This window comes from Babylonia areolata, chromosome 33, assembly GCF_041734735.1.
Source record: "Babylonia areolata isolate BAREFJ2019XMU chromosome 33, ASM4173473v1, whole genome shotgun sequence".
Classification (NCBI taxonomy): Eukaryota; Metazoa; Mollusca; class Gastropoda; order Neogastropoda; family Buccinidae; genus Babylonia; species Babylonia areolata.
The window spans coordinates 202,786-226,205 of NC_134908.1; the positions used below are offsets into that span (position 1 = coordinate 202,786).

General features: G+C 45.4%; 1 protein-coding gene across 6 annotated transcripts in view; it reads right to left on the minus strand.

Moving 5' to 3' along the window:
• The window catches only part of LOC143277069 (coiled-coil domain-containing protein 60-like), a 96,333-nt gene that overhangs the window by 22,267 nt on the left and 50,646 nt on the right, over window positions 1-23,420 (minus strand). For 5 of the 6 annotated variants that reach the window (XR_013053680.1, XM_076581805.1, XM_076581806.1 and 2 more), the window contains 6 exons: window positions 22,651-22,750; window positions 19,384-19,684; window positions 17,142-17,262; window positions 16,220-16,298; window positions 12,047-12,061; window positions 6,537-6,604 (listed from right to left, as the gene is read on the minus strand). Coding sequence is in view for 5 of the 6 variants with exons in the window: in XM_076581805.1 (XP_076437920.1) it covers window positions 6,537-6,604; window positions 12,047-12,061; window positions 16,220-16,298; window positions 17,142-17,262; window positions 19,384-19,684; window positions 22,651-22,750 (684 nt within the window). In the remaining variant the exon portion in view is untranslated. The remainder of the gene's footprint in view (window positions 1-6,536; window positions 6,605-12,046; window positions 12,062-16,219; window positions 16,299-17,141; window positions 17,263-19,383; window positions 19,685-22,650; window positions 22,751-23,420) is intronic. The other variant, XM_076581807.1, reaches the window with a different exon arrangement.

Here is a 23,420-nt window from a genome sequence, read left to right on the forward strand (position 1 = left end):
GTCCTTGCATCATCTTCCCGCAAGGCATAATCGCCTGACAGCAGTAAATGAGCCAGTCGTATATGTTTTCTAGTCAACGCAGAAGACCAGAACATTGCATTTTCTTGTCAGAAATCAATGACATTCTTAACTTCTTTTTTTTCTAGTCAATGAATGACCAGAATGGCCAATGTATTACATTTTCCTTTCATTTGTGCATTATTGAAGTTTGAAAAAGCCCGGGACGGGTGATATTTGACCTATTGATTTTCAAAATGACCTATTGATTTTATGTTCTTCCGGTCATATGACCTATTGTCTATTGAACCCAACCTGATCTCTGCTTCCCCAATGAAGTCAGGTTCCCGTTCACACCTGGATGGAGTGAGGAAAATCAGAATAAACTGCCTTTCCCAAGGACCCAACACCATGCCCAAACTGGGCCTGGAACCCTGACCACTGGTGAACACTGGATCAGATGTCCCACACCTGAGTGATCAGTCAGACCACGGCACCTCCTGAAGACATCTCCTTGGTGGTCCATCATTGTCCCATGATGTGATCAGTCAGACCATGGCACCTCCTGAAGACATCTCCTTGGTGGTCCATCATTGTCCCATGATGTGATCAGTCAGACCACGGCACCTCCTGAAGACATCTCCTTGGTGGTCCATCATTGTCCCATGATGTGATCAGTCAGACCACGGCACCTCCTGAAGACATCTCCTTGGTGGTCCATCATTGTCCCATGATGTGATCAGTCAGACCATGGCACCTCCTGAAGACATCTCCTTGGTGGTCCATCATTGTCCCATGATGTGATCAGTCAGACCACGGCACCTCCTGAAGACATCTCCTTGGTGGTCCATCATTGTCCCATGATGTGATCAGTCAGACCATGGCACCTCCTGAAGACATCTCCTTGGTGGTCCATCATTGTCCCATGATGTGATCAGTCAGACCACGGCACCTCCTGAAGACATCTCCTTGGTGGTCCATCATTGTCCCATGATGTGATCAGTCAGACCACGGCACCTCCTGAAGACATCTCCTTGGTGGTCCATCATTGTCCCATGATGTGATCAGTCAGACCACGGCACCTCCTGAAGACATCTCCTTGGTGGTCCATCATTGTCCCATGATGTGATCTGTCAGACCACGGCACCTCCTGAAGACATCTCCTTGGTGGTCCATCATTGTCCCATGATGTGATCAGTCAGACCACGGCACCTCCTGAAGACATCTCCTTGGTGGTCCATCATTGTCCCAAGATGTGATCAGTCAGACCACGGCACCTCCTGAAGACATCTCCTTGGTGGTCCATCATTGTCCCATGATGTGATCAGTCAGACCACGGCACCTCCTGAAGACATCTCCTTGGTGGTCCATCATTGTCCCAAGATGTGATCAGTCAGACCACGGCACCTCCTGAAGACATCTCCTTGGTGGTCCATCATTGTCCCAAGATGTGATCAGTCAGACCACGGCACCTCCTGAAGACATCTCCTTGGTGGTCCATCATTGTCCCATGATGTGATCAGTCAGACCACGGCACCTCCTGAAGACATCTCCTTGGTGGTCCATCATTGTCCCATGATGTGATCAGTCAGACCACGGCACCTCCTGAAGACATCTCCTTGGTGGTCCATCATTGTCCCATGATGTGATCTGTCAGACCACGGCACCTCCTGAAGACATCTCCTTGGTGGTCCATCATTGTCCCATGATGTGATCAGTCAGACCACGGCACCTCCTGAAGACATCTCCTTGGTGGTCCATCATTGTCCCAAGATGTGATCAGTCAGACCATGGCACCTCCTGAAGACATCTCCTTGGTGGTCCATCATTGTCCCATGATGTGATCAGTCAGACCACGGCACCTCCTGAAGACATCTCCTTGGTGGTCCATCATTGTCCCATGATGTGATCTGTCAGACCACGGCACCTCCTGAAGACATCTCCTTGGTGGTCCATCATTGTCCCATGATGTGATCAGTCAGACCACGGCACCTCCTGAAGACATCTCCTTGGTGGTCCATCATTGTCCCATGATGTGATCTGTCAGACCACGGCACCTCCTGAAGACATCTCCTTGGTGGTCCATCATTGTCCCATGATGTGATCAGTCAGACCACGGCACCTCCTGAAGACATCTCCTTGGTGGTCCATCATTGTCCCATGATGTGATCTGTCAGACCATGGCACCTCCTGAAGACATCTCCTTGGTGGTCCATCATTGTCCCATGATGTGATCTGTCAGACCACGGCACCTCCTGAAGACATCTCCTTGGTGGTCCATCATTGTCCCAAGATGTGATCAGTCAGACCACGGCACCTCCTGAAGACATCTCCTTGGTGGTCCATCATTGTCCCATGATGTGATCAGTCAGACCACGGCACCTCCTGAAGACATCTCCTTGGTGGTCCATCATTGTCCCAAGATGTGATCAGTCAGACCACGGCACCTCCTGCAGACATCTCCTTGGTGGTCCACCATTGTCCCATGATGTGATCAGTCAGACCATGGCACCTCCTGAAGACATTTCCTTGGTGGTCCATCATTGTCCCATGATGTGATCAGTCAGACCACGGCACCTCCTGAAGACATCTCCTTGGTGGTCCATCATTGTCCCAAGATGTGATCAGTCAGACCACGGCACCTCCTGAAGACATCTCCTTGGTGGTCCATCACTGTCCCAAGATGTGATCAGTCAGACCACGGCACCTCCTGAAGACATCTCCTTGGTGGTCCATCACTGTCCCAAGATGTGATCAGTCAGACCATGGCACCTCCTGAAGACATCTCCTTGGTGGTCCATCATTGTCCCATGATGTGATCAGTCAGACCATGGCACCTCCTGAAGACATCTCCTTGGTGGTCCATCACTGTCCCATGACGACGCTCTCTGTGTTCTCAACAAGGACTGCAGGTGGCTCCACTGTCCAAGACAGGAGGCACACAGGTGACCTCAGGTGTTACAGGTAGTCTGTTGTCTGGGGAGGGAGGAACGTTGGTGTTACAGGTAGTCTGTTGTCTGGGGAGGGAGGAACGTTGGTGTTACAGGTAGTCTGTTGTCTGGGGAGGGAGGGACATTGGTGTTACAGGTAGTCTGTTGTCTGGGGAGGGAGAGATGTTGGTGTTACAGGTAGTCTGTTGTCTGGGGAGGGAGGAACGTTGGTGTTACAGGTAGTCTGTTGTCTGGGGAGGGAGGGAAGTTGGTGTTACAATGGTAGTCTGTTGTCTGGGGAGGGAGGGACGTTGGTGTTACAGGTAGTCTGTTGTCTGGGGAGGGAGGAACGTTGGTGTTACAGGTAGTCTGTTGTCTGGGGAGGGAGGGATGTTGGTGTTACAGGTAGTCTGTTGGATGGGGAGGAACGTTGATGTTACAGGCAGTCTGTTGTCTGGGGAGGGAGGGACGTTGGTGTTACAGGTAGTCTGTTGTCTGGGGAGGGAGGAACGTTGGTGTTACAGGTAGTCTGTTGTCTGGGGAGGGAGGGATGTTGGTGTTACAGGTAGTCTGTTGTCTGGGGAGGGAGGAACGTTGGTGTTACAATGGTAGTCTGTTGTCTGGGGAGGGAGGAACGTTGGTGTTACAATGGTAGTCTGTTGTCTGGGGAGGGAGGAACGTTGGTGTTACAATGGTAGTCTGTTGTCTGGGGAGGGAGGAACGTTGGTGTTACAATGGTAGTCTGTTGTCTGGGGAGGGAGGGACGTTGGTGTTACAGGTAGTCTGTTGTCTGGGGAGGGAGGGATGTTGGTGTTACAGGTAGTCTGTTGTCTGGGGAGGGAGGAACGTTGGTGTTACAATGGTAGTCTGTTGTCTGGGGAGGGAGGAACGTTGGTGTTACAATGGTAGTCTGTTGTCTGGGGAGGGAGGAACGTTGGTGTTACAATGGTAGTCTGTTGTCTGGGGAGGGAGGAACGTTGGTGTTACAATGGTAGTCTGTTGTCTGGGGAGGGAGGGACGTTGGTGTTACAGGTAGTCTGTTGTCTGGCGAGGGAGGAACGTTGGTGTTACAGGTAGTCTGTTGTCTGGGGAGGGAGGAACGTTGATGTTACAATGGTAGTCTATTGTCTGGGGAGGGAGGAACGTTGATGTTACAATGGTAGTCTGTTGTCTGGCGAGGGAGGAACGTTGATGTTACAATGGTAGTCTGTTGTCTGGGGAGGGAGGAACGTTGATGTTACAATGGTAGTCTGTTGTCTGGGGAGGGAGGGACATTGGTGTTACAGGTAGTCTGTTGTCTGGGGAGGGAGGAACGTTGATGTTACAGGTAGTCTGTTGTCTGGGGAGGGAGGGACGTTGATGTTACAGGTAGTCTGTTGTCTGGGGAGGGAGGAACGTTGGTATTACAGGTAGTCTGTTGTCTGGGGAGGGAGGGACGTTGATGTTACAGGCAGTCTGTTGTCTGGGGAGGGAGGGACATTGGTGTTACAGGTAGTCTGTTGTCTGGGGAGGGAGGAACGTTGGTATTACAGGTAGTCTGTTGTCTGGGGAGGGAGGGACGTTGATGTTACAGGCAGTCTGTTGTCTGGGGAGGGAGGAACGTTGGTGTTACAGGTAGTCTGTTGTCTGGGGAGGGAGGAACGTTGGTGTTACAGGTAGTCTGTTGTCTGGGGAGGGAGGAACGTTGGTGTTACAATGGTAGTCTGTTGTCTGGGGAGGGAGAGACGTTGGTGTTACAATGGTAGTCTGTTGTCTGGGGAGGGAGGGACGTTGATGTTACAATGGTAGTCTGTTGTCTGGGGAGGGAGAGACGTTGGTGTTACAGGTAGTCTGTTGTCTGGGGAGGGAGGGACGTTGGTGTTACAATGGTAGTCTGTTGTCTGGGGAGGGAGGGACGTTGGTGTTACAGGTAGTCTGTTGTCTGGGGAGGGAGGAACGTTGATGTTACAGGTAGTCTGTTGTCTGGGGAGGGAGGAACGTTGGTGTTACAGGTAGTCTGTTGTCTGGGGAGGGAGGAACGTTGGTGTTACAGGTAGTCTGTTGTCTGGGGAGGGAGGAACGTTGGTGTTACAGGTAGTCTGTTGTCTGGGGAAGGAGGAACGTTGATGTTACAGGCAGTCTGTTGTCTGGGGAGGGAGGGACATTGGTGTTACAATGGTAGTCTGTTGTCTGGGGAGGGAGAGACGTTGGTGTTACAATGGTAGTCTGTTGTCTGGGGAGGGAGGGACGTTGATGTTACAATGGTAGTCTGTTGTCTGGGGAGGGAGAGACGTTGGTGTTACAGGTAGTCTGTTGTCTGGGGAGGGAGGGACGTTGGTGTTACAATGGTAGTCTGTTGTCTGGGGAGGGAGGGACGTTGGTGTTACAGGTAGTCTGTTGTCTGGGGAGGGAGGAACGTTGATGTTACAGGTAGTCTGTTGTCTGGGGAGGGAGGAACGTTGGTGTTACAGGTAGTCTGTTGTCTGGGGAAGGAGGAACGTTGATGTTACAGGTAGTCTGTTGTCTGGGGAGGGAGGGATGTTGGTGTTACAGGTAGTCTGTTGGATGGGGAGGGAGGAACGTTGGTGTTACAATGGTAGTCTGTTGTCTGGGGAGGGAGGGATGTTGGTGTTACAGGTAGTCTGTTGTCTGGGGAGGGAGGAACGTTGATGTTACAGGTAGTCTGTTGTCTGGGGAGGGAGGGATGTTGGTGTTACAGGTAGTCTGTTGGATGGGGAGGGAGGAACGTTGGTGTTACAATGGTAGTCTGTTGTCTGGGGAGGGAGGAACGTTGGTGTTACAATGGTAGTCTGTTGTCTGGGGAGGGAGGGACGTTGGTGTTACAGGTAGTCTGTTGTCTGGGGAGGGAGGGACGTTGGTGTTACAGGTAGTCTGTTGTCTGGGGAGGGAGGAACGTTGATGTTACAGGTAGTCTGTTGTCTGGGGAGGGAGGAACGTTGGTGTTACAGGTAGTCTGTTGTCTGGGGAGGGGCAGACCCTGAGATGTGTTATCAGGTTGTTGCAGTAGCAAGACATTGTCGCCGGTCATCTTCAAAGTCAGCCATCATTCTAAAAATGAGTGACCTCCATGCTGGTCTGTTTGCCACAGGGGCTTCAGGTTGGTGTGCTGAACGGTGCTGAGTGATCTCCATGCTGGTCTGTTTGCCACAGGGGCTTCAGGTTGGTGAGCTGAATGGCACTTCATTTGGAGTAGCTCATCATTGTTCCCATACCTCTGTTCCGGCTTCCCTCTCTGCGTCAGGCTTGCTGGAGCTGGCCAGAGGTCTGGGTACAGGTATGCCACCAGGAGGAGGAATTTTGTTCAATGTCCCTCACACATTGATATACTGGTGATTGTGACTTTTTGTTCAAGTACTGACTTTCACATTTGAATGTGATCATTTAAAAAGAAATAAATGAATGAGGTGGGACAGGGGGAGGGGGTTGTATGATGGGTTGGGAAAACAGGAAAATGGTGGGTGGCAAAGATGAATATTTAAAATAAACAGAAGTACACTGAAAGAAAATTACCTAAGGGACTTGATAAAAGGGAAGTCACAAGAAACTGTTGTCCATTCTGATGACACACAGAGAGTTAAACAGACACACCGAATGAGAGAACCCACTCACGGTTTGGGTTTGACAAACTTGTCGGCACGCATTCCACGGGGGATTCCCAGAGCCTCCTGCATGTCGTGCTGTGGAGACAGTGGACACACCATGGTCACACACACACACACACACACACACACACACACACACAAGCACACACACATGCACACGCTCACACACAACACAGTGACACACACACACATATTATATATATATATATATATATATACATATGTATATATATGTGTATACATATATTCATGCCATTTTCACAGAACTGCAAAAATGTCAAAATAGTGACAGAACCAGCACATGAAACAATCAGTCTAAAAGAAGCAATCAAAGAAACAAAAATCCTTAAAGATGAAGAAAAACAACTGGTCAGAAACAAGCCACCACAGGCCTTTCAAGTAAACTTTTTTCTGTGCAGAGTATATATATATATATATATATATATATATATATATATATATATATCTAAGAAGAAAAACAAAGAATGTGTGCAGAGAAAATAAAAAAAAGTGTAAAGCGATACACTCATAATGATCATAACACACTATTTGCGTGGTGAATCTATTCAAAGGACAGTTTGCGTGGTGAATCTATTCAAAGGACAGTAAGTGCATGTCATTCTGACATGGATGAAATACAAAAGAACACAGTTCACACGTTAGTTAACATCGACATCGGGGAATCAGACACACAGAGCAATATGAGAAAACTGTCACTAACATACAGACATACTGAGCTGCCTGAAGCATGATGTGAACAGATATTACAGAAAGAAACACACACACACACACACACACACACAGAGTCAGACAGTATCAGTCGCTCAGGTCAAAAATGGAATGGCCCAACCTGAATCCTACCTGCTCTGCCCCAACAGAATCAAATTCTTTAAACATGCTATTAATTCTGTTACTAAGAACACTTGAGAACGCTTTACCAAAGCAACTCAAGATTCATATGCCTCTGTAATTATCGGGGTCTGAGGCACTACCTTTGTTTTTGTACAACACACCAACTGTCCTGTCAGAGGGGACTTTTCCTGATATCAAAACAAGATTGAAAAAAATTGTTAAAAGTTTTCTCATTTTTAGATCAGCTGATTTCAGGAGTTCGGTTTAACACCATCTGACCCACAAGCTTTATTGATTTTCAGTCTTTTTAACACTTCAGAAACTTCTTTTTCCGAAAACGGTCTGTTTATGAGAGCGCCGGTTTGATTTCCTGTAGGGACAAAATTGTTTTCAAATGCGGAGTCTTCAGTATACAAGCTTTGAAAGTGATTCATGAAGGATTCGCACGTTATCTTTACATACGTATGATGTTTCTCCGGTACAGACCCATTTAATAACTTCCAAAACGATTTCAGATCACTACCCTTCAGACTACAGATCTTCTTGATTAGATTTGATTGAAATTTCCTGAATGAAATTCTTAACTGCTTCTTGTAAGCTTTACTTGCAACCCTCAATTTCCCACTGTTTGTATCTTTACTCCTTTTAAAGATATTTTTTCATGAAAAAATTACTTTCTTTTACTCTCGTACTCTGTCAAACCACGGAAAGTCATCGTTTTTCCAGTCATGATTTTTACGCTTCTTTTTTTTTTCTTTTTTTTTTTGTATAGACCTAAATCATATGCAGCATTCCTCATAATATAAGTTATATTCAAGCAAACATCATCAATGTCACCCTGAGAAAAAGATGTCACTTACCAACATCTGTTCAATAACAACATTTACTTTTTCTATTTCCCTATCATCTAGATCTAGTTTACAAACATATTTCTCTGCACTGTCTTTAAACCACTTTGGACGTGAAATCACATCAATTCTATGACTAGGACTTTCTGTACCTTCGCTTAAAGGTTTGGTCACCACTTCCACATTATGGACTGCAGTGAAGACAACACATATTGCACAATGCACATCAGAATAGAAATCACTGAATTCTAACACTTGAAAATCAGAAACACTACGGAACAAATCAAGAGAAACAATGACGTAGTCAACAACACTAGAAACAATGACGTAGTCAACAACACTAGAAACAATGACGTCGTCAACAACACTAGAAACAATGACGTAGTCAACAACACTAGAAACACTGACGTAGTCAACAACACTAGAAACACTGACGTAGTCAACAACACTAGAAACAATGACGTAGTCAACAACACTAGAAACAATGACGTAGTCAACAACACTAGAAACAATGACGTAGTCAACAACACTGACATCTTTGCACGTGTACCTCATGGAACAGTCAACACAGCCATTAATACATGCCCTTACCATCTTAAAGAAATCTAATAATGTGTGGCCCATGTGACTGCTTCCAGTATCCGATTAGAATCTAACAGGTAATGCAACGGATGGACTCTCTTCACTCATAAGATATTCACCATTAGTTAAATCATCACTTTCCTGTAATGCATCAGGTAATGTAACGGATGGACTCTCATCACTCACAAGATATTCACCATTAGTTAAATCATCACTTTCCTGTAATGCATCAGGTAATGTAACGGATGGACTCTCTTCACTCACAAGATATTCACCATTAGTTAAATCATCACTTTCCTGTAATGCATCAGGTAATGTAACGGATGGACTCTCTTCACTCACAAGATATTCACCATTAGTTAAATCATCACTTTCCTGTAATGCATCAGGTAATGTAACGGATGGACTCTCTTCACTCACAAGATATTCACCATTTGTTAAATCATCACTTTCCTGTAATGCATCTATCATATAATCTGGTAGCGTAGCAGACAAAAGTGATAAGCATTCATGAGGGTCAACACGTTTTCAAGACTAAGCATGGACTCTCTGTCGTAATACCTGGAATTTTCAGGAGGGATGTATACACAACCAAATAAAACAGAATGACCAAGTATGCGTTTATCTAATTTGAAAAATAAGACATTTGGACTTAGCTCATAATCAACAAAAGCGTAGTAGCTCTTCAATGAAGGATTTATAACATCTGCTTTGTTAGAGCATTCAAAAACTTTAATAGATTCAACAAGACACTCCTTGATCAGCAGCAGAATTCCTCCGGATTTCCTTGTGTGTTTTCCTCTGTTTTTGTAAAAACAATATATCCTGGCATATCAATAACATTTTGATCGTCCAGTTTACTTTCTGATATTGCAACAATGTCGTAATTCTTTAGAAGCAAATGAAATTCTGGAATAATCAATTTACTTTTTATCCCACATACATTAAATGCTACACAAGGCAAAGTTCTTTTGTAAGAAATAGATGAGTTATTGACATTACCATCGTCTTTTGTATCAGCATCGTTTATATCATTAACTACGTCCTTACTAATCTTGTTGACAGTTTCATTGTTATTACTAGTTCCAATACCTGTATTCAATTGGATATTATTCATAGAATTTATATGAACTTCTTCTTCTTCCTCTTTTCCAGGGTTGACTCTGTGCTGTATGCATATTATATCCGAAATATCAACAGATCCAGTAGCATTCTTTTCATGACCATTTACCGTGGAACTATTGGCTCCTGTGACATTAAGCCTGTGGTTATCTGTTATAATGTCACACATAATGTCACACGCACTTGTTCCAACGAACTTGTAAACTGACGTGGGGGGAAAAGAGAGGGAAAAGAAGAAAGCAGGAAATACAGTGAAAAAAAGTATGACTAATAAGAAGACAGATAGAAATGAGAAGAAAAAAGTGTGAATTACATTTGAGGCAATCTACATGACAGTGTCTCTAGCCTGACTAGCCACTGTGCTATGTGCAAGCTCACTCTGACAGCACAATCAACTGGTCTTTCTTCACAAATATGACTGTCAGACATTTCTAAACTGATTTCTTTATTTCTTTTATCTGCAAAACATATAATACAAATTGTCAGACATATACATATATACCCACTCCACTCTCACGTGTGTCTCAACTTCTCACCTGTATGCTCGCATGCATGCAAGCACGTACACGCACACACGCACACACAGACACACACACACACAGAGCTTTACATACACATAAAAATACTTGTTTGCACGCACACACACACACACACACACATACATACATGCATACATACACACACATACATTCACACACACACACACACACACACACGTACTCACACAAAACACGTGTCAAATTCTAAATGCAACATGCTTATATTGCTGTAAATGAAGCCCATAGAAGAAAACAGTATGACCCGAAGATAGTAATTCTTAATATGCATGACAATGTATGCCAGGGCTGAATGAAGTCTCCAGATCAGCACATACGTCAGACTTGCTGGGACTATATACAAGTGAAACATTCTACATTCACTCAATAACCAGTCACTCCGGGGGGAAATTCTTTATCCACAGGGAAAAAATCCTGTTCTGTACCGATGTTCTATCTCATGAATTTCAGTTTCAGTTTCTCAAGGAAGCGTCACTGCGTTCGGGCAAATCCACACACACCAAGCCCCTTGCTAGTCAGGTGTCTTATCAGCAGCCTAACCCAACGTACTTGTCAGGCCTGCACACATCAGAGTGGATTTCTGCTACAGAACTGTGCCAGACGACAACACTCTTATTGCCATGGGTTCTTTTACAGCGCATTGAGTGCGTGCTGCACACGGGACCTCGGTTTGTCATCTCATCTGAACGACTGGATGCTCAGGTCAGACTTGGGAGAAAGGACGAAACTGCAGTTGGAATCCAGACGCTCACCAACATGAAGAAGAAGAGAAGCGTCTTAACTATTGTGTAACCTTTCACTAGTGTATACATTGTCCGTCAGGGTCTAGGTTCCAACCCCATCTCACCCTTTCACCCGGACGTGTCCTAGAGAAAATGAAACGTGTCACTGGTGATAGGTGAAGACTGGAACCCATTCTGAAGGTCACCAGAAAAACACAGAGGAATTTCTTTCTCCTAGAAATGACATTTTATCTGATACACTGACAGACACCCTCTGCTGCACAGTACACCAAGGGTCTGATGTAATCATGGTCTGATTGTGTGTGTGTGTATGTGTGTGTGTGTGTGTGTGTGTGCATGCGTGTGTGCCTGCGTGCGTGCCTGTGTGTGTGTGTGTGTGTGTCTCCGTGTGTGTGTGTCTCCGTGAGTGTGTGTCTCCATGTGTGTGTGTGTGTGATCCTGTCCTACGGTCCACATCTTGTTCCTACTCATCAAGCTTTTCTTGTTCTTCTTTCCTTTCTTTTTTGTCGTATGCTTTGTCATTGGAAAAGAAACAAAACAATAATTTGACTAAAAACATCCCATGTTTACATACTTTGGCACAATGGCTGTGCCTTTGGTCTTCTACATTGCAACTGGCTTTAGAAAATAAATTGAGAACTATAGATCTTCAAGGCTTTTAAAACTAACAGCCCAGACACACAGAAAACCACAGCCCAACAAGTGGATTCCACAGTGTAGAAAATGAAGGAAAGGTCAAGAAAGTCTACAAAGCGATGTATACATGTTGCTGTCATCTACAAGAAGTGCCAAGCTGAGGGTAAAACGACATACCTGAAAAGGGGAAGTCTGCAGTCAGAAAATGCCATACGTTTCATTTCAAACCCAAACCAGCAGAGGACGATAGTGGCCACTCGCACACACCACACACCACACACCGCACACACCACACACACACCTCACACACCACACACCACATGAAGCAGAGCCATAAAACACATGACCTAGATTCAAAGGCGTTGGCCGTTGCACCCAAGATGTTCACACATAGGAAATGAACCATGAAAAACCATTAACCCCTCAACTGCTGCTGCTGTGTTTGTCCGTTACCAAATGGCTGTCACCTCACTGAGGTCAGACACAGCTTACAGGTCAGGATGTCAGTGAAGGGCTGTCACCTCACTGAGGTCAGACACAGCTTACAGGTCAGGATGTCAGTGAAAGGCTGTCACCTCACTGAGATCAGACACAGCTTACAGGTCAGGATGTCAGTGAAGGGCTGTCACCTCACTGAGATCAGACACAGCTTACAGGTCAGGATGACAGTGAAGGGCTGTCACCTCACTGAGATCAGACACAGCTTACAGGTCAGGATGTCAGTGAAGGACTGTCACCTCACTGAGGTCAGACACAGCTTACAGGTCAGGATGTCAGTGAAGGGCTGTCACCTCACTGAGATCAGACAGTGCTTACAGGTCAGGATGTCAGTGAAGGGCTATCACCTCACTGAGATCAGACAGTGCTTACAGGTCAGGATGTCAGTGAAGGGCTGTCACCTCACTGAGATCAGACACAGCTTACAGGTCAGGATGTCAGTGAAGGGCTGTCACCTCACTGAGATCAGACAGTGCTTACAGGTCAGGATGTCAGTGAAGGGCTGTCACCTCACTGAGATCAGACAGTGCTTACAGGTCAGGATGTCAGTGAAGGGCTGTCACCTCACTGAGGTCAGACACAGCTTACAGGTCAGGATGTCAGTGAAGGGCTGTCACCTCACTGAGATCAGACACAGCTTACAGGTCAGGATGTCAGTGAAGGGCTGTCACCTCACTGAGATCAGACACAGCTTACAGGTCAGGATGACAGTGAAGGGCTGTCACCTCGCTGAGATCAGACACAGCTTACAGGTCAGGATGTCAGTGAAGGGCTGTCACCTCACTGAGATCAGACACAGCTTACAGGTCAGGATGACAGTGAAGGGCTGTCACCTCACTGAGATCAGACAGTGCTTACAGGTCAGGATGTCAGTGAAGGGCTGTCACCTCACTGAGATCAGACACAGCTTACAGGTCAGGATGTCAGTTAAGGGCTGTCACCTCACTGAGATCAGACACAGCTTACAGGTCAGGATGTCAGTCAGCATTCTGTATCTTGACATCTTCCTCTTGGGACAGCGTTAGTTCGGCAAATGACATTCACTGACTAAAAAGAGCAAACAATAATACACAGTGCCTCTCCAATGCACAGCAGTCTGAGCTGATTTCAGCCCATACAGCAGTGTGACCTGATTTCAGCCCATACAGCAGTGTGACCTGATTTCAGCCCATACAGCAGTGTGACCTGATTTCAGCCCATACAGCAGTGTGACCTGATTTCAGCCCATACAGCAGTCTGACCTGATTTCAGCCCATACAGCAGTGTGACCTGATTTCACCCCATACAGCAGTGTGACCTGATTTCAGGCCATACAGCAGTCTGAGCTGATTTCAGCCTATACAGCAGTCTGACCTGATTTCACCCCATACAGCAGTGTGACCTGATTTCACCCCATACAGCAGTGTGACCTGATTTCAGGCCATACAGCAGTCTGAGCTGATTTCAGCCTATACAGCAGTCTGACCTGATTTCAGCCCATACAGCAGTGTGACCTGATTTCAGCCCATACAGCAGTGTGACCTGATTTCAGGCCATACAGCAGTCTGACCTGATTTCACCCCATACAGCAGTGTGACCTGATTTCAGCCCATACAGCAGTCTGACCTGATTTCACCCCATACAGCAGTGTGACCTGATTTCAGCCCATACAGCAGTGTGACCTGATTTCAGCCCATACAGCAGTGTGACCTGATTTCAGCCCATACAGCAGTGTGACCTGATTTCAGGCCATACAGCAGTCTGACCTGATTTCAGCCCATACAGCAGTGTGACCTGATTTCAGCCCATACAGCAGTGTGACCTGATTTCAGCCCATACAGCAGTCTGACCTGATTTCAGCCCATACAGCAGTGTGACCTGATTTCAGCCCATACAGCAGTGTGACCTGATTTCAGCCCATACAGCAGTCTGACCTGATTTCAGCCCATACAGCAGTCTGACCTGATTTCAGCCCATACAGCAGTCAAGGGGTTGAACCAGGAAAAACAACACAATGAAGTAATGACAACAACATCAACACAATGAAGTAATGACAACATCAACACAACACAATGAAGTAATGACAACAACATCAACACAATGAAGTAATGACAACAACATCAAAACAACACAATGAAGTAATGACAACAACATCAACACACTGAAGTAATGACAACAACATCAACACAATGAAATAATGACAACAACATCAACACAACACAATGAAGTAATGACAACAACATCAACACAATGAAATAATGACAACAACATCAACACAATGAAATAATGACAACAACATCAACACAACACAATGAAATAATGACAACAACATCAACACAATGAAATAATGACAACAACATCAACACAACACACTGAAGTAATGACAACAACATCAACACAATGAAATAATGACAACAACATCAACACAATGAAGTAATGACAACAACATCAACACAACACAATGAAGTAATGACAACAACATCAACACAACACAATGAAGTAATGACAACAACATCAACACAATGAAGTAATGACAACAACATCAACACAATGAAGTAATGACAACAACATCAACACACTGAAGTAATGACAACAACATCAACACAATGAAGTAATGACAACAACATCAACACAATGAAGTAATGACAACAACATCAACACAACACAATGAAGTAATGACAACAACATCAACACAATGAAGTAATGACAACAACATCAACACAATGAAATAATGACAACAACATCAACACAACACACTGAAGTAATGACAACAACATCAACACAATGAAGTAATGACAACAACATCAACACACTGAAGTAATGACAACAACATCAACACAATGAAGTAATGACAACAACATCAACACAAACAACACACTGAAGTAATGCCAGCAAATGGTACCAACACTGATCACCATGACACCAGTACAAAAACACATACACTGCACAAGGGACAGCCCAACAACAAAGTTGTGACAATATCAAGGTAATTCACACCACAATATCAAGGTAATTCAAGGTAATTCACACCACAATATCAAGGTAATTCACACCACAATATCAAGGTAATTCACACCACAATATCAAGGTAATTCAAGGTAATTCACACCACAATATCAAGGTAATTCACACCACAATATCAAGGTAATTCACACCGCAATATCAAGGTAATTCAAGGTAATTCACACCACAATATCAAGGTAATTCAAGGTAATTCACACCACAATATCAAGGTAATTCACACCACAATATCAAGGTAATTCAAGGTAATTCACACCACAATATCAAGGTAATTCACACCACAATATCAAGGTAATTCACACCACAATATCAAGGTAATTCACACCACAATATCAAGGTAATTCAAGGTAATTCACACCACAATATCAAGGTAATTCACACCACAATATCAAGGTAATTCACACCACAATATCAAGGTAATTCAAGGTAATTCACACCACAATATCAAGGTAATTCACACCACAATATCAAGGTAATTCACACCACAATAATGGGGGGAAACATTAGCAAGTATTAAAGCTTGGAAATTATTTTTCACATATGCACACACAAAGACAAATACACACACTTACACACAGTGACAAATACACACACATAGACACACACACATAGACACACACGCATACGAACATCCAATATCACAGTGAGTAGTATAAAGTTAAAGACTGCACATACACACACACACACACACACACATAGACACACACACACACACACACACACACATAGACACACACACACACACACAGACACACACACACACACACAGAATGCACAACGTAACAGCAAAACAAAGCAAAAGAACCAAAAGTTGGAATCAAAACAAGTTGAAAAAGCAAAGATAACTCTTACCAGTGCCAATCTGTCAGGAGTCTTTTCCCTTTCCTTGGATTTCTTTCTGGCTTTCTTGGCTTTCCGCTCCGGGTCTTGGCTAGAATGAGGGTCAAACTGTGTGTGCACTCAACATTATCGACAGAAAAAGGAATACAAAGTATGTGTTAGTCAGAATCAGAATCATATTTATCTGTCATGAAAATCATAAATAACGGTTTACAGTCATGAAGGAGGGTTAGAGGGTTTTTCAGCCATGGGGACAGTGACTTCATGTTCTGTGTCTGAGGTTCGCCACAGGAAGGCAGTGAATTCATGTTCTGTGTCTGAGGCTCGACATAGGAAGGCAGTGAATTCATGTTCTGTGTCTGAGGCTCGACATAGGAAGGCAGTGAATTCATGTTCTGTGTCTGAGGTTCGTCACAGGAAGGCAGTGAATTCATGTTCTGTGTCTGAGGTTCGTCATAGGAAGGCAGTGAATTCATGTTCTGTGTCTGAGGCTCGACATAGGAAGGCAGTGAATTCATGTTCTGTGTCTGAGGTTCGTCACAGGAAGGCAGTGAATTCATGTTCTGTGTCTGAGGTTCGTCATAGGAAGGCAGTGAATTCATGTTCTGTGTCTGAGGCTTGTCATAGGAAGGCAGTGAATTCATGTTCTGTGTCTGAGGCTCGTCATAGGAAGGCAGTGAATTCATGTTCTGTGTCTAAAGTCAGGTACCCATTCATATCTGGAGGGAATGTGTGTGTGTGTGTGTGTGTGTGTGTGTGTGTGTGTGTGTGTGATATGTCCTCCATTGCTGTTCTGTCTCTTTCTGAAAATAATGTTCTCCCCCTCTCTCTCTCTCTCGCTCTCCCCCCCTGTTCCTATCTTAATTTTCTAGTGGCACACACACACATACACACACAACCACACACATACACACACACACACCTGTGAACCCACCTTTTGTGTTTATCAATGGCCATGATGACAACAGACCCCTCCGTTCCCTGGTTGGCCTGGTCATCATTGTTCTTCTCTCGACTTAAACTGTCATAATACTCGTCCAGGAACTTGAACATACCTGTAATGTACAATTCAAACTTTACTTTCTCTGTATCAGTATCTGTTTCTCAAGGAGGTGACACTAACTTTGTGACAAATCCATATGTGCTACACCACATCTGTTAGGCAGATGTCTGATAACAACTTGACCCATCGTGCTGGCCAGGCTCTGGGTGGACTTCTTCTGCAGAGTTTAGTCACTCTGGGTACAGCACATGTACTGTGGACTTCTTCTGCAGAGTTTAGTCACTCTGGGTACAGCACATGTACTGTGGACTTCTTCTGCAGAGTTTAGTCACTCTGGGTACAGCACATGTACTGTGGACTTCTGCAGAGTTTAGTCACTCTGGGTACAGCACATGTACTGTGGACTTCTGCAGAGTTTAGTCACTCTGGCTACAGCACATGTACTGTGGACTTCTGCAGAGTTTAGTCACTCTGGGTACAGCACATGTACTGTGGACTTCTGCAGAGTTTAGTCACTCTGGGTACAGCACATGTACTGTGGACTTCTGCAGAGTTTAGTCACTCTGGGTACAGCACATGTACTGTGGCCTTCTTCTGCAGAGTCTTGTCAGAGGACGACACACAAGGGTTGGACCTTGGCTGGTCATCTCATCATCTGAATGACGAGATTCTTCATTTAATTCTACAGTCAAACTTTGAAGAAGGGGTGAGATTCTTCGTTTAATTCTACAGTCAAACTTTGGAGAAAGGACTAGATTCTTCATTTAATTCTACATTCAAACTTTGGAGAAAGGGACGAGATTCTTCATTTAATTCTACAGTCAAACTTTGGAGAAAGGACTAGAGCAGGCAGCAAACCAACACCCCCATGGACACTGTACTGGTAGGTATGTGTGTTAACCACTCAGCCACCTTACTCCTTAAGGCTATTTTCCTCTTCATGACAGGCAATGGTTTCTGTGCACTGCATCTGTGACTTCACATGTTACTGTCATTACTGCCGTCATTATCTTTATTGTGATCGTTAACACAATCATTTTTTTCGTTATTGATATAATTATTATCGTTATTATTGTCATTATCGCAGTCATTACAATTTAGGGTTACTAATGTTATCATCATCACTAATGTTATCACTATTGTTACTGCTATCATTAATGTTATTGTCATCATTATTGCTATAGTTATCATTATGGTTATTATATCATTATCATTACCATTACTCATTTCATAATCATTATGGTTATTGTTATAGTTATATAGTTATAGTTACAGATATAGCTACAGTTAACATTATGATTACAGTTGTTAATGTAGCTATTGTCAAGTTCAATTTATATCTATTGTCATCATTATAGGTATCATTACAGTAACTTATATCTATTGTCATCATTATAGGTATCATTAGAGTAATTTATATCTGTTGTCATCATTATAGGTATCATCACAGTAATTTATATCTATTGTCATCATTATAGGTATCATTACAGTAATTTATATCTATTGTCATCATTATAGGTATCATTACAGTAATTTATATCTATTGTCATCATTATAGGTATCATCACAGTAATTTATATCTATTGTCATCATTATAGGTATCATTACAGTAATTTATATCTGTTGTCATCATTATAGGTATCATTACAGTAACTTATATCTGTTGTCATCATTATAGGTATCATTACAGTAATTTATATCTATTGTCATCATTATAGGTATCATCACAGTAATTTATATCTGTTGTCATCATTATAGGTATCATCACAGTAATTTATATCTATTGTCATCATTATAGGTATCATCACAGTAATTTATATCTGTTGTCATCATTATAGGTATCATCACAGTAACTTATATCTGTTGTCATCATTATAGGTATCATCACAGTAATTTATATCTATTGTCATCATTATAGGTATCATCACAGTAACTTATATCTGTTGTCATCATTATAGGTATCATTACAGTAATTTATATCTGTTGTCATCATTATAGGTATCATCACAGTAATTTATATCTATTGTCATCATTATAGGTATCATCACAGTAATTTATATCTGTTGTCATCATTATAGGTATCATTACAGTAATTTATATCTGTTGTCATCATTATAGGTATCATCACAGTCTCCTAACCATCACCATCACCATCACTGCTCCCTCTCCTCACTTTTACTGTAAGCAGGGTCCACCTCCTCTTCCCCCTCGCCAGGCACCGTCACTGACACACAGCCAGGGGCCGTAACCACCTGGGGAGATAACTTCCCTTCCTCAGGAATGGTCTCCTCTCGCTGCGGGCAGGGCGTGGCAGCCATGTTTGGCCCTGTGGCCATGGCCGACACGTTGACGGCGGAGGAGGAAGAGGAGGGAGAGGGGGAGGTGGACTGGATGGAGGTGCGGGGGTTGAAGTGACGCAGGCTCTGACGCAGGTGGTGACGGCTGGTGCGCGCTGTGCTCGACTTCTTGCCGATCTGGGAGGGTGGTGGGGGCCAGAAAAAAAAAGAAGAGAGAGAGAGAGAGACATTTAAAATACATAAAACAAAGTTGAAAACCAACACCTATTTTGTTAAACAAAAAAATTTCTTAATCTGAATTTTGACTGCCACCCGGCACACACACACACACATACACACACACAAAGTGAGTCAGTAAGTGTGAGAGAGAGAGAACAAACATATCATTCTACGTATTCACTTTCAACTTGTGCATCTTTCTATGTGCTTGTGTATCTGTCTGTCTCTGTCTCTGTGTTGTGTATCTGTCTGTCTCTGTCTCTGACTCTCTTTCTCAAACAAATAAACAAACAAACATATCATTCTACGCATTCAGATAAAAGACTCCAGAAACACACAGGCCACTAATGATGTGATATCAAGTGATATAGAGAGTGTGACTAACTTTTAATGCGCTGTGAAGACTGTGTGGTCAGTACTGACCTTTCCGGGCAGGGGAGTGCTGTGTTACATGTGACTGACCTTTCCAGGCAGGGGAGTGCTGTGTTACATGTGACTGACCTTTCCGGGCAGGGGAGTGCTGTGTTACATGTGACTGACCTTTCCGGGCAGGGGAGTGCTGTGTTACATGTGACTGACCTTTCCAGGCAGGGGAGTGCTGTGTTACATGTGACTGACCTTTCCGGGCAGGGGGGTGCTGTGTTCAGTGTGACTGACCTTTCCAGGCAGGGGAGTGCTGTGTTACATGTGACTGACCTTTCCGGGCAGGGGAGTGCTGTGTTACATGTGACTGACCTTTCCAGGCAGGGGAGTGCTGTGTTACATGTGACTGACCTTTCCAGGCAGGGGAGTGCTGTGTTACATGTGACTGACCTTTCCGGGCAGGGGAGTGCTGTGTTACATGTGACTGACCTTTCCGGGGAGGGGAGTGCTGTGTTACATGTGACTGACCTTTCCAGGCAGGGGAGTGCTGCGTGTTCAGTGTGACTGACCTTTCCAGGCAGGGGAGTGCTGTGTTACATGTGACTGACCTTTCCGGGCAGGGGAGTGCTGTGTTCAGTGTGACTGACCTTTCCGGGCAGGGGAGTGCTGTGTTCAGTGTGACTGACCTTTCCGGGCAGGGGAGTGCTGTGTTACATGTGACTGACCTTTCCGGGCAGGGGGGTGCTGTGTTACATGTGACTGACCTTTCCAGGCAGGGGAGTGCTGTGTTACATGTGACTGACCTTTCCGGGCAGGGGGGTGCTGTGTTACATGTGACTGACCTTTCCGGGCAGGGGGGTGCTGTGTTACATGTGACTGACCTTTCTGGGCAGAGGAATGCTGTGCTCAGTGTGACTGACCTTTCCAGGCAGGGGAGTGCTGTGTTCAGTGTGACTGACCTTTCCAGGCAGGGGAGTGCTGTGTTACATGTGACTGACCTTTCCAGGCAGAGGAGTGCTGTGTTACATGTGACTGACCTTTCCAGGCAGGGGAGTGCTGTGTTACATGTGACTGACCTTTCCGGGTAGGGGGTGCTGTGTTCAGTGTGACTGACCTTTCCAGGCAGGGGAGTGCTGTGTTACATGTGACTGACCTTTCCGGGCAGGGGAGTGCTGTGTTACATGTGACTGACCTTTCCGGGAAGGGGAGTGCTGTGTTACATGTGACTGACCTTTCCGGGCAGGGGAGTGCTGTGTTCAGTGTGACTGACCTTTCTGGGCAGGGGAGTGCTGTGTTACATGTGACTGACCTTTCCGGGCAGGGGAGTGCTGTGTTCAGTGTGACTGACCTTTCCAGGCAGGGGAGTGCTGTGTTACATGTGACTGACCTTTCCAGGCAGGGGAGTGCTGTGTTACATGTGACTGACCTTTCCAGGCAGGGGAGTGCTGTGCTCAGTGTGACTGGCCTTTCCAGGCAGGGGAGTGCTGTGTTACATGTGACTGACCTTTCCGGGCAGGGGAGTGCTGTGTTACATGTGACTGACCTTTCCGGGCAGGGGAGTGCTGTGCTCAGTGTGACTGGCCTTTCCAGGCAGGGGAGTGCTATGTTACATGTGACTGACCTTTCCAGGCAGGGGAGTGCTGTGTGTTCACTGTGACTGACCTTTCCAGGCAGGGGAGTGCTGTGCTCAGTGTGACTGGCCTTTCCAGGCAGGGGAGTGCTATGTTACATGTGACTGACCTTTCCAGGCAGGGGAGTGCTGTGTTACATGTGACTGACCTTTCCGGGTAGGGGGGTGCTGTGTTACATGTGACTGACCTTTCCAGGCAGGGGAGTGCTGTGTTACATGTGACTGACCTTTCCGGGCAGGGGAGTGCTGTGTTACATGTGACTGGCCTTTCCGGGCAGAGGAATGCTGTGTTACATGTGACTGACCTTTCCGGGCAGGGGAGTGCTGTGTTACATGTGACTGGCCTTTCCGGGCAGGGGAGTGCTGTGTTACATGTGACTGGCCTTTCCAGGCAGGGGAGTGCTGTGTTACATGTGACTGGCCTTTCCAGGCAGAGGAATGCTGTGTGTTCACTGTGACTGACCTTTCCGGGCAGGGGAGTGCTGTGTTCAGTGTGACTGACCTTTCCGGGCAGGGGGGTGCTGTGTTCAGTGTGACTGACCTTTCCGGGCAGGGGGGTGCTGTGTTCAGTGTGACTGACCTTTCCGGGCAGGGGGGTGCTGTGTTCAGTGTGACTGACCTTTCCGGGCAGGGGAGTGCTGTGTTCAGTGTGACTGACCTTTCCGGGCAGGGGAGTGCTGTGTTCAGTGTGACTGACCTTTCCGGGCAGGGGGGTGCTGTGTTCAGTGTGACTGACCTTTCCGGGCAGGGGAGTGCTGTGTTCAGTGTGACTGACCTTTCCAGGCAGGGGAGTGCTGTGTTACATGTGACTGACCTTTCCGGGCAGGGGAGTGCTGTGTTACATGTGACTGACCTTTCCAGGCAGGGGAGTGCTGTGCTCAGTGTGACTGGCCTTTCCAGGCAGGGGAGTGCTGTGTTACATGTGACTGACCTTTCCGGGCAGGGGGGTGCTGAGGAACCTCTCCCACCGGGTCTCAGCCTGCTTCTCCTGCTGGGCTTTCTTCACGCTCATCTTGCTGCCCCCGATCTCACTGTGACCACACACACACACACACACACGCGCGCGCGCGCGCGCGCGCGCACACACACACACACACCAATTGTTCAATCCAAAGAACCAATTCTATCCTGTATGGTGTGTCAGAGTGTGTGACAATCTTACCCCCACCAGTCCTGCTCTGTTCTCGGCGATGTGCATGCCGTGTTAACATATGTGAACCCATGCTGACATGGATTCCAGGATCTTAAACGTGCGTATTTGATCTTCTTTATACGTATTACACACTAAGGTGGTTCAGGCACTAGCAGGTCAGCAAATCTGTTGACCTGGGAGATCGGAAAAATCTCCACGCTTAACCCACCAGGCGCCGTAACCGGGATTGGAACTTAGGACCCTCACAATAAAAGCCCAACGCTTTAACTGCTAGACTGCTGTGCCTGTCCATCCTATCTGGTCTATATGGACATCCAAAGACAAGTATACACTTGTGACTCCAACAGATGATTATAGATGACCTGGTGTAACCAGTCTGCTGTGTTCACTTCTGTTCCATTGTATTGTGATCTATACAATCAATGGCAGACAGACAGACAGAGAGAGGGAAAGGGTAAGTAATACTTGTGGCTCAACAGGTCATGACGGACAACATAGTTTACCATGTCTATAATAGTTCTAACGCAGTGACGCCTCCTTAAGTAACT